Source organism: Laccaria bicolor, genomic scaffold (assembly GCF_000143565.1).
Source record: "Laccaria bicolor S238N-H82 LACBIscaffold_8 genomic scaffold, whole genome shotgun sequence".
Taxonomy (NCBI): Eukaryota; Fungi; Basidiomycota; class Agaricomycetes; order Agaricales; family Hydnangiaceae; genus Laccaria; species Laccaria bicolor.
In genome coordinates this window covers 1571792-1587938 of record NW_001889879.1, presented here as the reverse complement: position 1 = coordinate 1587938, position 16147 = coordinate 1571792, and the positions used below count along the sequence as shown (strand labels likewise).

Genomic DNA, 16147 nt, shown 5'->3' with positions numbered 1-16147 from the left:
TCTCATGCTTTTAGATGCGTTTTGAAGGGGTAAAATAGGGTCGGTTGTAACCGGTCATAACCCGGTTTTTTAACGGTTAGTTAACCGCAAAATAACCGGTTATTTCATTTCCAGAATTGACTAACCACTAACCGCGGTCCGGTTTTTTTGCGGTTAGGTCTAGTCTGGTCTCAGTTATTTTCCAGTTAATTAACCTAACTTCCAAGCACTAGGTGTAGGGTACCCTTTTCTTCTTCTTTGAGGTGGCTGGGGTAGTTTTCTCCGCCGCTCTGAGGAGTGCCTCGAGCTCAGCCACTTCCATCTGCCACTTGACACCGTGAATGAGGTGCCATGCCCTGATGCAGTAGACGTAGTTGTCAATGGTGCTGCCGGAGTAAGCACCTGCGAGTGCTGAGATGAAGGCGTGAATGAGGAGCGGGCTGGCTGGTGCACGTTGATCCTCTGGAATGCCCTTCTGGTCACAGTAGACGTGGAAGTTCAGGAGGCCTGAACCATATGCTGCTAGGGTGGATTCCTCCCATGACTTTCCCATAACGATGGTGATTTGTCGGATATCGTCTGGGGTTAAACTCGAGGGAGTGTTCATGGCAAACTCACGCCCGCCCAGTGGGGTCCAGCATTGCAGACGCTCGCTAGCGAGCACGTGTGGTCGTCTAACAGATGGGAGAGGACATAGGTCCTTGGCGTACCGTGCAGGTTTGGCTGCTTTGGGTATGTGTGTGACTACACGGCGGAAACGGTTAGCTGTCAAGCCATTGCCTTGTCTGGGCGAAGGTGGCTCTGGCGTGCTCTTCGAGTGCGGCATTGATGGTTGTCCGTTCTTGTTGTAGTGACGAGCGGTCAGCCCTGGGGAGGGGAGTGGGTGCTTTCCCCTGCTGTAGAAGGAGCGACTCAGCTGGTGTGAGAGGCGCATCGAAGTCGCATATGTATTGTTGGATTGATGGAGGGATGACGATGGCAGGGAGGAGGAGGGACCTGTGATAGTGCTCTCCCCGGGAAGGGCCGTCTGCAGGATTCTCTTTGCTGGGGACATATCTTGTGTGGAAAAGGATATCTTGCGTTTCTGAAAGGGCATGGATGTGCTTGAACACGTCATTTGTGGGTCTGTTTCTGCTTCTGCCTTTCCACCAGCCCTCAACGACCCCTCTGTTGTCTCCGAAAAGCTTGGTTTGAGTTCCTCTTGGTGTTGTCGGTGCAAGCGTGAGGATGAGGAACCAAAAGCCGACTGCTTCTGCCCAGCCAATGTCTCTGCTGTTGGCTTTCCACCCTGGCAAGAGCCTCCAGGCTCTCCATCTGTTGCCCACCGTGATCCCAATACCAACTTCAGAGCTAGCGTCTGAGTAAGCGTTGGCGTCAAGGATGGGGAAAGGTCCAGGGATGCCTCTGATGATGGTTGGTTGGGTGAGTCTCTTCTTCCACCAGAGAAGATCGCTCGGAGTTCTGTGGGGTGGTGAACGCGGGTGGAAAGGACTGTCACGGTGGCATACTCCCATGAAGGCTTCCAGGTTGGTGAGGTATGCGCGTCCGGCAGGTAGAACGTGGCAGGCATGTAAAAGTTTTCCGTATAGCTTCTGTGCTTCATCCAGCGTATGTTTCGGTTTGGATTCCCACTCCAGGATGGCCTGGAGGTATTTCGCCTTCTTGCTCTCTGGTAGGCTGACTGTGCGATTGGTGAGGTCCCAGGAGAAGCCGATGAAGGGGGCAATGAAGCTGAAGGGGATGTCCTTCTTGGTCTCCCATGGGATGCCCAGTTCGTCGGATAAGGCGTCGATGTCCGCCATGCAGTATGTGAACTGTCTGTCTTCAGGGGATCTGTTGGTGTGGTCAGGGCATGGTTAGCTGGTGCCAGTGGACATGACAAACCTGTCTGAAGCTTGTGAGAGGTCTTGGATAGCACACGAGAGATCTTCGTCAAACTCCTCATGTTGGTCATTTGGCATAATGTCGCCCTTGAACCAGAGGCGTCCTCCGTCATGGATTTCGCCCCCATTCTCAGTGATGCAACATGCACGCTGTTTGCGGCTGGCATTGTATTTGTCGAGGTGACAGTGGAGGATGCGAAAGAAAATGTGGTCGTCCACCCATTTGGAGAGGGGACCAATACCACAGTGGCGCATGATCTGGGCTCCTGCATCACCCACGCAGCCATAAAGGCCTCCCCCAGAAGCCAGACCAAAACAGTCTTGTGTGTCGATCGCAAAGCTATTGTCTTCGTTGAGGCGGACAACCAGCCCTGGCCATTGTTCAGGCTTGATGGGAATGTTTCTGTATGCCTCCTTGACGTCACGCACTGCTGCTTGCGAGCCTGGGGGGAGGTGCCAGATGAGCAGGCAGATGGTGGAGAAAGTACCCCAGGTGCAGGGGTACAGGTCTGAGTCAATGGAGCTGTTGATGGAGGATATGGGCCCCCGAGGGGAATGTGGGGAGGAAAGGTTCTGGATGATGCGAAATTTGCCCGGCTGTCCGGGCTTTGGAATGATGCTGAGAGGAGACGTGTGAAACGCTCCCAGCAGGGATTCAACCTGTGCCTGGGTGAAAGGGCCAACGTATCTGCCCCTCTGAAGCTCAGCGTGCACGATCTTGTCAAACTCTGCCTGGTGTTCGTAGAGAGAGGGTCGATTAGGAGGGACAAAGGTGTGGGTGATGTGTCTGATGCCTGCATCGAAGCCAAAACGGAGGCCATGGGGGATGTTGGGGTATTTTCCTTGTAGACCTGCTGCAAGGAGATGCCGATGCCACACCTCAGGGTAGTAGGGTGAAGCTGCATCAAGCTTTCTGAGCTCGAGGGCAGTTTTGAGCTCCATGAGTCGATTGTCCACATCCGGAGTGCACTACCCTGTTCGAGGGGTTAAGCCGAGTTGTGGGGTTGAGACAGCGACAATCGAGTCCTGACGAGCGTAATGACTCGCGTAGAGCGGTTAGGTGTGAAGACCCTAGAATACGGTCTAATATCTAACGAACGGAAAGAAGACCTGGTTACGCGAACGTCTACTATGCCCTGGATAGCCACGAGCATAGACAGTTCTGCTTCCTCGGAAAGCCGTAGGAAGTATAACCAAATCTCTATCGTTGGGGAAAACGAAGAGAGTTGTTAACGCTAATGGGAGACACGAGCTCCCAAGTTATTCTGAATAGAACTGACCTTTGTCTTCCTAAGATGTTTCTTCTAACAGGACTTGAGATGAGTCGTGAGTACGATGCTCAAACGTCAAGTTGGCAAAAGAGTTGATAGTAGTAAGAAGTAAGTTTTTACATGTGCTTATGGAGTGACTATACCGAGTGTGACTACGTGACTAACCGTGACTGAAGGTGACTCTCTGGAAGTGATGTATGAAGAATATGACGCCGTTGAATGGGGAATAACACAGGAGAGGGATACTGACCCCTCACAAAGCCCCCCTATTCCCGATTTAACGGGGTTTGTACTCTTCGGGGAGCTCGATGTGAGCGATTCGACTCTTGTGCCAGTCCACGTTGAAACCTTCCAATATCTTGGAGTGAAGGCGTAGAAGTGAAGCTGGTACAAGCTGGTTCAAGCGGTCGCGTGGACCCCTAGTCATACGGCTCCGGCGCCTGAAATACTCGTTCCACATACCAGGTGTGCGGAATTTGGCTGTGCCCTGCAAGACATCCTTGGTTAAGTCGGCGAACATCTCCTCCATGCGCGCATCCCATTCGCCAGTCCAAAAGAAACAACCGTCGTCCAAGATATCTCTGGATGGGTATAAAGACTTGTCCTTGTCGCTGTCGCTCCGAATGCAGCCGAAAAGGACGTCGACTTCCTGGGGTGACATTTCGTCCGTGTATAAGAACTTTGGATTTTCGTCATCGGAATCGATATATCCACGGCGGTGTACGTAAACGTCTGGCGAGGGTCCTGTCATGAATTGGGCTACCAGCTCCATTCCTCCCCATTTACGACCTAACCAAGCAATGGGACCTCCCATTCCAATAAGGATCCTGGCGTGAGGGCGACGGATAATGTCGTTGACTCGACTCATGTAGTACGCTTTGAGGGCGCCTTGTGCCGTGTAAACAAAAGGGGGTTCGGTCGTGCAAGTGGGTTTCCCTACTAAGCGGTCCATGTCCGACACTTCTTCCGGTTTGAATCTCCCGAAATCCTCCACTTTCACTCCAATAGCGAATGGGATGCTGAAACGGATGGCTTTAAACAGGAGGGCGGCCATAGTTGATGCGTCGCCCGAACATGCAGCCCAATAACGCAGCCTGGCTTGGGCTCTGGAGTCCGCCACTAATAGGTAGCCGACCTCCAGGAAGTCTGGATTCCAGTTCAAAGGTTTCTTGCTTGTCCACGTCGCCTCGCGTACTGCATATTCGTCCCCTATTGCACGTAAGGCCATGACGAAGGAGCTCCTCGATGTTGGGAGTTGCGATCGACGAGAAGATGTCCTAGGAGAGGCCGAACGACGAGAATCTCGAGAACTGTGTCGTGGCGATATGCTGGAGTGTCGAGCCGCAGATGATGCTCGTGAATGTGGAGCTAAAGGGGATGGTGTCATCATTGCTTGGACCCATCTTGATGGAACGTCCATTAGAGGAGGGCATGGTACCGGGATATCGGGGTGAGACTGAGGCGCCCAGCTCGGACGAGGCAGCATTTGGATTGGGGCTTCCGCTGCTGGGGAATGTATGGATGGACTATCTGAGCCTACGGATGAACCACTGCTCACTTCGCCTGGAAGGCGGAGTCGACCCCATCTGTCAAAGCATTCCTTCGCTGAAGGCGCATATAGGCTCTTGAAGATCTCCCTGATCTCTCGATCCCCGCGTCGGGCTTCTACACTGGAGCCCAAGCCTTCTGTTCCTGCTCTGTGACCTGAACCGTCATTGAATACCCTCGGTTTCCATCTCCAAATCGTCACTAGGCCGCCCGTCATTTCCATGTCGATGAAAAAGTGAAACCGCTCCGTGTAATCCTGAACTGTAATGAAGTCGGTGATGGGACGTCGGGCCCAGCCTTCGAAATCAACAATGTAAACCGTGGCCGTAGATGGGATGTCGATAAAGAGGGGGGAAGTAGTGTGGTTTGGTTCCAGTCGCTGTTGAAGGAATTCGTCATGTCCGCGGATAGTAGCGATTTCGTCGTCGTAGCCCATAATGTCGTCTGCGGAGGCTTCTGTCCTGTCCAAAGCGGTACATGCGTCGTGATACGCCTGTAGGATGCGGGGAGAAAGTCGACTGAGGCTGGGGTACTGTGTATGGTCCTCCATCCAATAGTAATAGACCGGCACATCCTCCGCTACCCAGTGTGCGACGTTATGATGGTGCCAATTTCGTACTAAATCCAAGAAAACCCCTCTCTTCTTGAGGCTCCGTAGATGTAGAGCGGCAACGTAGTCAATCATCCACGGCTGCAGGGAGGCGTCCCAGTGAGTGACCGACAATGACCACCAATTAAGGAAGCCTAAAAACTCCAAGGCTTTCGTTCGAGCCTCTCGTGCCAAAGAATCCACGCTGTTTGAAGATTCCGAGCCTGCTTGGAGGCGTAGCGGGTTGAACCTCATCGGGTGATCGGTGCCCTTGACAAAAGGAGGGTTAGAAATGATAGATTCAATGCAGAGCCATAACTTCGCTAAAGAATCCGCAGCTTTCTCTTGGAAGCTTGTATCCAGGTAGAACCTCCCACCTGAGCCGACCCTCGGCGTGTTACCCTCGCTGAAATACCAAGGAATGGTATCGTGCTCGTCCGGGAAGTAGTCAATCATGTTCCATGCGTCCCAGTGATACCGTTGGCTGTACCAGGCTGGCTCTTTCGTCCACGTCCAGGCGTTTGGACGCGCGCATAGCTCTCCTGGTTGAAATGCCCGATCCTCGAGAGCCTGTTGGAAGACGTCCGTAGAAGGAATCTTGCCGGCTGACGCGTTCAGAGCGACCCATTCGCCTGCTGTCATGACCTCGTGACCAGACGTGGGGACGATTCCGTCGTTGTCCGTGTACAGGAAGAACTCCATGGGATTTGAAAGCAGAGGGGAGTGAGATGTTGTTAAGAAAAGTAGTAAAGAAAAAGAGAAAGGAAAGAACAAAAGAACAAACGAAATGCGAATGGGTAACAAGTCGCCTATCAGCGAGATCGATCGCTGATCTAGACGAGATAAGTTAACATGTGGTAGTATTACAAATCACCTGGACCCTTCTCGTCGCGTTGCTTCTGCCATTTGGCTACGACTTCTGGGGCATTGGTGAGTGCCTTCCTGGGTTCCCAGGTATCATAGAGAGGACTGTAACCCTCCCACCGAACTAGATATTGAAGACCATTCCGTGTCCTGCGCTCTGCCACAATACGATCAACCTCATACTCTTCTTTGGCCGGCGCAGTGGTGCGCGTTTCAGGGAGCACGATCCTTCCTCCGAATTCGGTAGGTGACTCCTCATATTTTTTCAGATGTTGATAATTGAAGATTGGCAAGCCTGGGTATAGGTTGCTCATTCTAAGGCGGTAGACATTGGGGTTAATCCTCTGCATCACCTCGAAGGGCCCGATCCAGCGCTGGGTGAGCTTCTTCCCCTCGCCTTTGGACTCGATCCATTCCAACGCGTGTGGGTTTATCAGTACTCGGTCACCCTTCTTCAAGTGAGGTACCGGTTTCCGCCCTTTATTGTAAGAACGCGCTTGCTGATCCTGAGCTTTAGCTATGGCGCGCCTAGCGCTATCCCTGTGCATAGCCATATTTTCAAGGAACGTAACCGCTTCAGGACTCAGAGCGCGGCCTACGACATCGTCATTTCTCTTGGTTCCCAAAAAGTCCAGCGGAGTACGTGGATGAAACCCTAACAAGAGGTGGAAAGGAGCTGCGCTTGTCGACGAGTGCACTGCGCTATTGTAGGCGAATTCTAACAAATGAAGCCACTTCGCCCATTCCGACTTCTTCCCAGACGTAAATGCCCTCAGCATCGTGGTGAGGAGTTTATTGACCACCTCGGTTTGTCCATCGTGCTGTGGATGGTGAGACGACGATAGACTCATGCGTGTCTGTAGAGCTTTGGCGATTCCCAACCAGAAGTCCGTCGTCCATCTCGGATCCCTGTCTGTGATAATGCTCTCCGGCAATCCGAACCTACAAACGATCCACTTGACGAACAGATGAGCGAAACCTTCGGTGTCTAGACCTGTCGTCGTTGGAATGAACGATGCATGCTTCGACAGACGATCCACTACCACAAAAATTGCATTGTACCCTTCCGACCAGGGCAGGTTAACAATGAAGTCCATGGATATGGATTGGTAAGGCCGAGAGGGAATAGGATTCGGGATTAGCAGACCAAACTTGTTGAAATTGGAAAATTTTGATTTCTGACAAATGTCACAGGTTTTACAAAACTTTTCGATGTCGATTTTCATTCGCTTCCAATAGAATCGCGTACTCAAGGACTGCCACAAACGCTCTGGGCCTGCGTGGGCTGATTCTAAGGCGTTTTCGTGAGCTTCCTGCAAGACAAAGTTCTTCCTACCCTTTGGTACGCAAAGGCGAGGCTGGTAGTCCTCGTTACTGAAAAAGATCATACCGTCTTCGTCCCTGAAGAATCGGCGTCCTGGGGTGACGTTTTCATACAAGAATTTCGGATCTGTCGCTATAGCGCTGAAAGCGGGGTCGTCGGCGTAATCCTTCTTCCATTCCGTCTTCGCCTCCTCGCTCATGGCTAAATGGATGGTGGGGGGAGGATTTGTGGCTCCCCAATACTCCGCCGTCGGAGTTAATGTGTCTAACTCGTCGTTGTCGCTTTCGGAAGGCGGGGGTTGACGGGATTGAGGAACATCGCTCTCTGCACTTATGGTAATGTCATCTCTTTTATTCCGGGACCGCACATTAATCATTGCTTCCTTCGGAAAATCTAGACAGTCTTCAATTGACCATGCCGCAAAAGAGTAGGCTGCCATCCTCTCGGCTGGAACGCTGACTTCCTGTCTTTCATCCAAACTTTCTTTAGCGCGAATTACTGGCTCATTGAATTCTAAAGGGGAAGTCTGCGGAGGTGGAGCCCTCGGGAGTCTTGAAAGAGGATCCACGTTGGAATGTACTCTGCCGGCGCGATGTACGATCTCTAACTTGGGAGCGTATGCTGAAAACACAGCCCCCCAAGCGGCAAGTCGACGATTAGCGTTCTCATATGTTCTTGCCCATTGCAGGGCGGAATGATCTGTCACTAATAGTACGTTCTCCCCTTCTATGAAGGGTTGAAATTTAACCAGTCCTTCCTTCGCGGCTAGTGCTTCGCGTTCCGTAGTTGAGTACCGCGTTTCTGCGTTTTTGAACAGTCTTGACCAATAAGCAATGACTCGCTCCACGTGCACGATTGTGTCGTCGAAATCTGGAGCCCATTCATCCTCAAAGTTCGAGTCCTTCTTCCCTGTCCCTATCGCAGCGACTAGTTGGGGGGGTTTTTGGCCGCTTTCATATGCTTTCTTCAACCTATCGTAGGTGCGTGTTCCTTTCAGATCTCTTACTTTAATTGGCTGAATCTGTTGTAAGGAGCAACCCAAAGCCTCGTCTGAAGCGTCGGTGTATAATCGATACGGGAGACCTTCCATGGGGTGACCCAGGACTGGACTGGAATTCAGAGCTGACTTAGCTGATTGAAAGGCATGTTCCTGTTCTATGCCCCATGTCCATTTATGACCTTTGCGCAGTAGTTGAAACAAGGGAGCACAAATCGATGCGTAGTAGGGTATGAACGCAGAGAAATAAACCACCATTCCTAGAAAGGCTTGTAATTGAGACAGCTTTCTCGGACGTTCCAGTTCCATAATAGCTTTAACTTTTTCCGCGTGCGTGGATAGTCCTAAGCGTGAAACTTTGTGTCCTAGTAGTAAGATAGAACCGTAGAACAAATGGCATTTTTTCGGTGAAAGAGTCAATCCGGCTTTCTCTATGGCCTCCAAGACTTTATCCAAGTGGTCGATGTGTTCCTCATAAGATTTAGAGTAAATGACGATGTCGTCTATATAGACCAAACAAAATATCCACAAGTAAGGAGCGAGGATGCCCTGCATTACTCTCTGAAAAATCGAAGGCCCATTGCGCAATCCGAAAGGCAGTCTTCGAAATTGAAATAGCCCGTGATGAGTTCTGAAGGCTGTTTTCTCTATGTCTTCTTCTGCTAGCTCCAATTGCGTAAAACCCAATAAGGCGTCCAGGGAGGACAGGACTTGTGCTCCCGCTAACGAAGCAAGAATTTCTGCCTGACGGGGTATAGGAAACTCATCCGGAATCGTTACTGCATTCAGTTTTCGATAATCAACACAGAATCTCGGTTTGCCATTGCGGTAAGCTATTACTACGGGTGCGCTCCAAGGACTTTTAGAAGGTTCGATTACTCCTTGTTCAAACCACGTGTCGATTTGTTCATTAATGATCGCTCTTTTTTCAGGAGATGAATTGTACATGGGCATGGAAATGGGAACTTGTCCGTCGACCGTCCGTATATGGACTTTGGCTGGTAGGTCTCCCAATCTTCCATTGAAACCGAATGCTTTAATTCGCTTACGCAGCATAGCCCATGCTCTCTCTTTCAAGTACTCAGGTAAACTGCCAACATCGATCAAATCCTCGAGCTGCGAGGAGGGGTAAATCGTTGGGTCTGGCATGGCTGCCGTTTTCGGTCCGTATTCCTCAGGTTCTGATTCCTCTTCTTTTTGACCCTCAGTTTGGTTGTTAGAGTTATCGTGATTCATTGTACAGCTATTACTGTCCGTATCCTCTCGGCTGCTTCTTGGAATCGTAGGAGTTCTTCTGGCGAACTGGGACTATCGAAGAACTTCTCTGGCTCGCATATCGATCCTATAATCTCACCCTTTCTTATATAACGAGGTTGATCCGTAGGATTCGCAACTGGTACCCAAGGATGCGCTGCTGAAATCAGGACGTTGGGGACAGCAAAAAAGGAATCATTTGCATTTGCGAGTAAGTTTTTCTGAACTAGCCACTCGCGATCTTCTCCTAATTGACCTTCCACTCTGATAGGTTTACTTTCATGTGGTCGCAGACGATAGTCCTCAGCGGCTCTCACAGTTTTCTCTTCAAGTCCGAATTTCACTTTTCGGCGATGGCGCTTGCCCTTATTGCGTCTGTGAAGGCGCCTTCGTACGAATTGACCGACCATATAAGCACTTTGCCGTAAGCGGTCAAAATCCTTCGAACGTTCCACCGGGAGAGCTCGAATCCGATAGTCATGGCGACGAAACGATACGTGAGTACCTTCCTCTACATTCCTAGTAACGCCCATTTCGTATGTTTGCTGATAATCTTCTCCTAAGAGTATTGGAACTGTCATATTTGGTACAATGTAAGCTTCTGCTTCCGTTTCGACAATATCCCCTGTATCTGAAACCATGAAAATAGGTATGCGAACGAATCCTTTCAATTTAGAGTCTTTATCTGTCAGTTGCCAAAGTTGCATACGCATTCCTTGCTTCATCTTCGGTTTATCTACTAACGACTCGTAGAATTCACTGGAAATCAGAGTTATGTCTGCGCATGAATCTAGCCGCAGATCAATCTCGCTGTTCTTCAAAGATCCAACAAAACCCCTGGTTGATAATACTGAAACGCCGATTGCTGACATTCCTTCTGGTCTAGTTCTAACTTTAGGGATACGTATGCATTTTTCTTTTGAAGGAGGCGGATCAAGCTTGACTGGAGGAGGGTCTTTGACTTCGGCAGGTTTCTCTCCATTCGGGGCAGTATGATCAAAGACGAAAGGGGGGGAATCATGCGTTGGAGAAACTTTAGGCTCTTTCACCTTATTGCATTCTGGATCTGCGTTTTCAGCTCTAGGACCTTCTCCTCTGGAGGACGAGTAGGCTTCCTTGCGCTCTTCCGCGTCATCTTCGTCACCGATTTGATACAACAAGTGAGAGTTAGATTTCTCTTTTGCTCTGTATTCCTCCCAGTATTCGTCTTCGATTTCCTCTACGAATGCCGTCTGCCTACTCCATGGTTTTGACGTGTCCTCGGTCTTACGTTCTCTTGATTCAAGGGTGGGACCCTGTGTTCGTAGAACTGCCTCGTCAAAATCCTCCTCTGTCTCTCGTGATGGACGATGTTCTTTTGCTAACCTCTCTGCTACTAGCACAGAATACACGCTGCTGTAGTATTGTTCCAAATCTTCTACCTCGACTAGTTCAATTCGGTAAGCGGATTTCTGTTGTTTAGCTTGATAGACGTCCCAATCAGGACACTCTCTATCCCAGTGGTTGTCGCTCCCGCATACCTTGCATGGGGATGGCGGTAAACGACCTAGCTTAGTGGTGACGTGGTCGTTTTTACTGTAGGGGTACCCTCCTTTCGGAGGAGGACGTTGCCTTTTCTTCAATACTTGAAAGGCTTCTCGTATTGCTTCTGGGTCATTCGAAATTCCTTGTTCGCATTCTTCCCTACTTAACTGTCCAAGAAAAGCCTCATGTATGACATCGTTTTCTTCTTTCGAACTGACGAGATTTGCTGTTCGATCGTAAGTGCGGTTCCTATCCAAGTTAATACCCAAGCGTTTCAATGTAGCCGGCAAATTCTCGGTAGTAAGAATGTTAGATGACTCATATTTAGCCGCATGAATTAGCGCGTATTCATGATCTGTGGCTCGCGAATATAGTAAGGAAGTGCCGCGGACGGTTTCTATGTTCAAAATTGGTCCCCAAGAAATGGGAGCCTTCTGCATCACTAAGTATACTTCCGTCGGCCCGCCATCGTCCGAAGCTGCGAGCATTCTGGTGTACATGATGCGCCGTGTAATGAATGCAGGAGGGGATTCACGTTCGTAACCTTCCTGTCAGAAGGATTGACTCTCGTACTTAGTGTTCATACTGATCTGCCAGGTTCTTCCTAGGTAATTGTCCTTGATTCCCTTGAGATAATATAGATAGTGTGTTCTCATCTTTGCTTGTTCTGCAAACGGTAAAGTTGAGAACCACCACCAAATCTTGGAATTCTCCTTCAAGCTTTTCCATAGCCAGTAACCCAAAGCTTGTGGAATATCCCCTTCAAGAGCCACTAACTGCTGCACCTTCCAGAAGTATTCTATTGCTGAATTCTTATTCCCGTCCCAAACGGGCAGTTGATCTTGTTTCAGATCGTTTCTAATGGTAGCTCTAGTGTCCCCGTAGGGTATCAGTCCCGAATTCTGACCATCATTTCTAGGATTCCCGAAATTTCCTCTTCCTGGAGGACCATTTCCTCCTCCGCCGCCAGGGGGGTCTCCTCCGGGAGGATCACTTCCACCGTTGTTCCGAGGAAACGCATTGTAACGGTTATTGTTTTGCTCCGTATCCTCATTGCTTTCTGCATCTTGATTCCTACGGGGATCGTTTCCTCGCCCCCCATTTCCTCCTCCAGGAGGATCGCCATTTCCGCCGCTTCCTCCCCCGTTCGTACCTTGACTAAGGAGATTGGAGTTATGGAAGTCTGAGTTGCGAGGAAAATTAGAGGGATTAGATGATGTCCCAATATTCAAGTTTGTCTGACTCCTTTGTTCAAAAGGGTTTGATTGCCTCGATTGTGCTCGCAATCCATGCAGTCGCCTAGGAGGTATGTCATCTATGTTTTGGAATGCTGGAGTATTCGGTAAGCCTAGCCCCACTAAAACATTTTGATTCGCTAAAACGCTGGGAACAGGTAACGGAAACTTTTGTCTATCCGGTTTACTAAAAAACTGCGAACTGGAACGAAAGGGCGTGCCGTAGCCAACATTCAACATTCGAGGGGAAGTAGGAAGACTCCCGTTGTTATTCATATCTCTCCCTTTTTCTTTACCGCTCGAAGTACTTATAGCATTACCTTGCCAATTGTAATGTAGTTCGGCTAGATTTTCCGGGAGGGGAATTATATCGTTCCAAGCCGAACCATCCGTCAGCTTCCTTGGAGACTGAATTTCATCTTGAAGATGAGGTACACTCTGGTATAAGTATCTCATTTTCGAATCTAATTCTCCTAGATCTGACATTGCTTCGTAAATTTCTGGGTCTGTCGAGATCGGTGAAGTTGGGACAACGAAATCCGAGGATTTGAAGGGTTGACGATACTGAGCTTCGTATTTGATTAAATTCTCCTGGGCTAATCCGATGCGTCAGTTGAGCCCAGCCCAGGCTGCATGTAATTGTGGTAAATCTGTAGCTCCGCGCAAGACGTCCATAAAACTATTCCTTGGGTCGACTTTAAAGAACTTTGACCTCTCCGGTATTAATCCGGAAGTCCTTTCTAGGAAAGTCTGAAGCTCCCCCAAGACCTGACTCACTTCACTTAGTAAGTCGTCTACTAGCGCGATATTAGCGTCGGCCGTATCTAGGTATATGAGATCCCTAGCCGCTAAAGTCTTTTTCGCATATAAGCTCATAGCCCGTTGTCGCGTAGACGGATCCTCGTCTCTTTCCTCCTGATACTCTAGCATAAGTCTAGCCATAGGCGAGTCGGCATAGCCATTCTCGCCACCCGGACGGAACGGTTGTGTCAGATTGGTTTCAGTAGTTGACATATCTCCTACTTCTTGTATCGACGTATTTTGCGAAGATATAGTAGAAACGGAAGGGGAATTTGTAGGACTCGGATTCGGGTTATTCGGAAGAGTGTGAGAGTGCGAAGATGTGTCAGGAAGTAGTGACGGAGGAGAGAGTAGTATTTCGCCTGATACCGTAACGTCGGTGGTTGGAGTGATGGGAGTAGGCGATTTGAAATCAAAAGCCAAGCTAGACTCTGTAGTAGAATCTGAACGAGGCTGGAACGTCGTTTTGACAGGATTTGTTGTAGGTTGAAATAGATGGTGCCGGAAGGTCACAGTCTTGCTACTAGCAGTTGCTCCTCTAACCGTTTGATTGAAGTTTGAAGTGCGACTCGAGGAGTCGATTCGTAGAGCTGATTTCGGAGCCGCCGGCGTGATGACTGAAAGGCGATTGTAGCTAGCGAGTGATTGAGGAGATGAAGTAGAACGAAGAGCGTTGTCCGAAAGCGGGTAGTTCGTAGGAGTTGATCGCTTCGATGGCGAGCTCGATCTAGAAGATCTCTGGGTAGGTAAGCTTAAGGAAGAGGGAGGTGCTCCTCGCCTTGGTCGTGCAACCCCTGATTTGCTCGATCTAACTTTATCGTCCTCTCCGAGACTTGCTGGTACACCAGCCAGGTTGCCGCTATTTCCCACAGTGTCCACCTTTGCGCTACCCTGTTCGAGGGGTTAAGCCGAGTTGTGGGGTTGAGACAGCGACAATCGAGTCCTGACGAGCATAATGACTCGCGTAGAGCGGTTAGGTGTGAAGACCCTAGAATACGGTCTAATATCTAACGAACGGAAAGAAGACCTGGTTACGCGAACGTCTACTATGCCCTGGATAGCCACGAGCATAGACAGTTCTGCTTCCTCGGAAAGCCGTAGGAAGTATAACCAAATCTCTATCGTTGGGGAAAACGAAGAGAGTTGTTAACGCTAACGGGAGACACGAGCTCCCAAGTTATTCTGAATAGAACTGACCTTTGTCTTCCTAAGATGTTTCTTCTAACAGGACTTGAGATGAGTCGTGAGTACGATGCTCAAACGTCAAGTTGGCAAAAGAGTTGATAGTAGTAAGAAGTAAGTTTTTACATGTGCTTATGGAGTGACTATACCGAGTGTGACTATGTGACTAACCGTGACTGAAGGTGACTCTCTGGAAGTGATGTATGAAGAATATGACGCCGTTGAATGGGGAATAACACAGGAGAGGGATACTGACCCCTCACATGGAGCATTCGTGACGGGAGTCGTGGGTGGTGGATGAGCAGCCATTTGGTCGCTGCCAGTCGGAGCATAGGATGTTGCCTGCTGGGTTGACAAGGCGGCCATTGCTGTTCTTCTTGCATCGAGCGGGGGTGCCATCCCACAGGGTGTCGGACTCGCACTTGAAGACGTTGTGGGGGCCACGGCCGAGACAGATGGTGCAGGCGGAGAAGGCCCCATTTCCAGCTGCACCCGCCTGAAAAAACCCCGTGCCAGATTTTGTGACGCAACGACGTTTGGTGTCTCTGGTTGGAGAGGCCTGCTTTGGTTGCTGTGGGGGGCTGGGGGATCGGCGACCTCGTCTTGTCATGCGATTGGCGAGGTGCCTGTTCCTTCCCCTGGGTCCTTGATTCGGGGAGGGCGAAGGGGAGCGGCCGCGTTTCTGGCCATGCGTGCGAGAAGCCTGTGTGTGGTCTGAGACAGAGGTCTTGGACATCTGCTCTTCAAGCCTGATGTCAGCCAAACGAGGAAGCAGAGGGGGCGCATGAGGCAGAAAGCAGTGTGCATGTGTATATGTACAAGTTAAGGGCGTGTATGTATGTACAATGATGGGCAAGGGCGCATATTTACACAACAGTGGATAGTTAAGGCACCATGGGAGTGCATGGTGCATGTGGCACAAGATGATGCATGCAGTGCGTGGGTGCATGTGATGCATGGGTGCGTGGTGCATAGCGAACACAGGCATGGGGCGCATAGCGCAGGGAGCAGGTGCAAGGTGCATGGTGCGTACGATGGCGGGTGGGTGTACGGTTGGGATGGGTGAATGTCAAGGGGTGAAAGGGGTGAAACACGGACGTTAGTTCTGGTGGGCTGTTCGAGGACAGAAGGGCACACTAACCTGAGTACCCCTTCATTGCGCCGGGCATTCCAGATTTGGGACCCAATGGCGTCGACGCGCCTGTCATTGATGGTGCTGATGTCGAAGACGTTGTCGTTGTCAGCGCCCCTGAGGGCTTCATGCCATTCGCGCCTGACCTGGGCTTGGTAGTGGAGGAGAACGGTGTCTCCGTCGACTTCGTGGCGCATGGGGTGGCCCTCGAGATTGAGGTAGAACTCAGCCAGGGCGATGACGAGGTGCTCGGGCCATCCTGCCAGTACTTTACAGTGCCCCACCTATTCCTGCAGGAATCCTGCAGGAATGGGATCATTCCAGTGGAATTCCAGGGGAATCCTGCAGGAATAGAGTCATTCCAGTGGAATTCCAGAGGAATTCCAAAGGAATCCAGAGGAATAGGACTGGAATCAAGCAGAGTAAGTTTTTTTCAACTCCAAGCTTATCCTGATGACTTGGCACTCATATTTCCTTATAAAATTCACATGTAGAAGTCATAGATTGAGTTGTAATTTATTTGAAATGTATTACTACACACACTACACAGTTTATCTTAAAGGG

At 50.1% G+C, this 16147-nt stretch overlaps 2 protein-coding genes across 2 annotated transcripts; one reads left to right on the top strand and one right to left on the bottom strand.

The window, feature by feature from the left end:
• Positions 1-9602: 9602 nt before the first annotated feature.
• LACBIDRAFT_318401 (uncharacterized protein) lies at positions 9603-9823 on the top strand (the record flags this gene model as incomplete). The annotated part of the gene is made up of 2 exons (XM_001879568.1): positions 9603-9618; positions 9678-9823. 2 exons carry the CDS (start codon positions 9603-9605, stop codon positions 9821-9823), a joined length of 162 nt encoding a protein of 53 aa, XP_001879603.1.
• A 4887-nt stretch (positions 9824-14710) lies between these two features.
• Positions 14711-15187, bottom strand: LACBIDRAFT_318400 (uncharacterized protein; the record flags this gene model as incomplete). The annotated part of the gene is made up of 1 exon (XM_001879335.1): positions 14711-15187. One exon carries the CDS (start codon positions 15185-15187, stop codon positions 14711-14713), a length of 477 nt encoding a protein of 158 aa, XP_001879370.1.
• Positions 15188-16147: the final 960 nt, after the last annotated feature.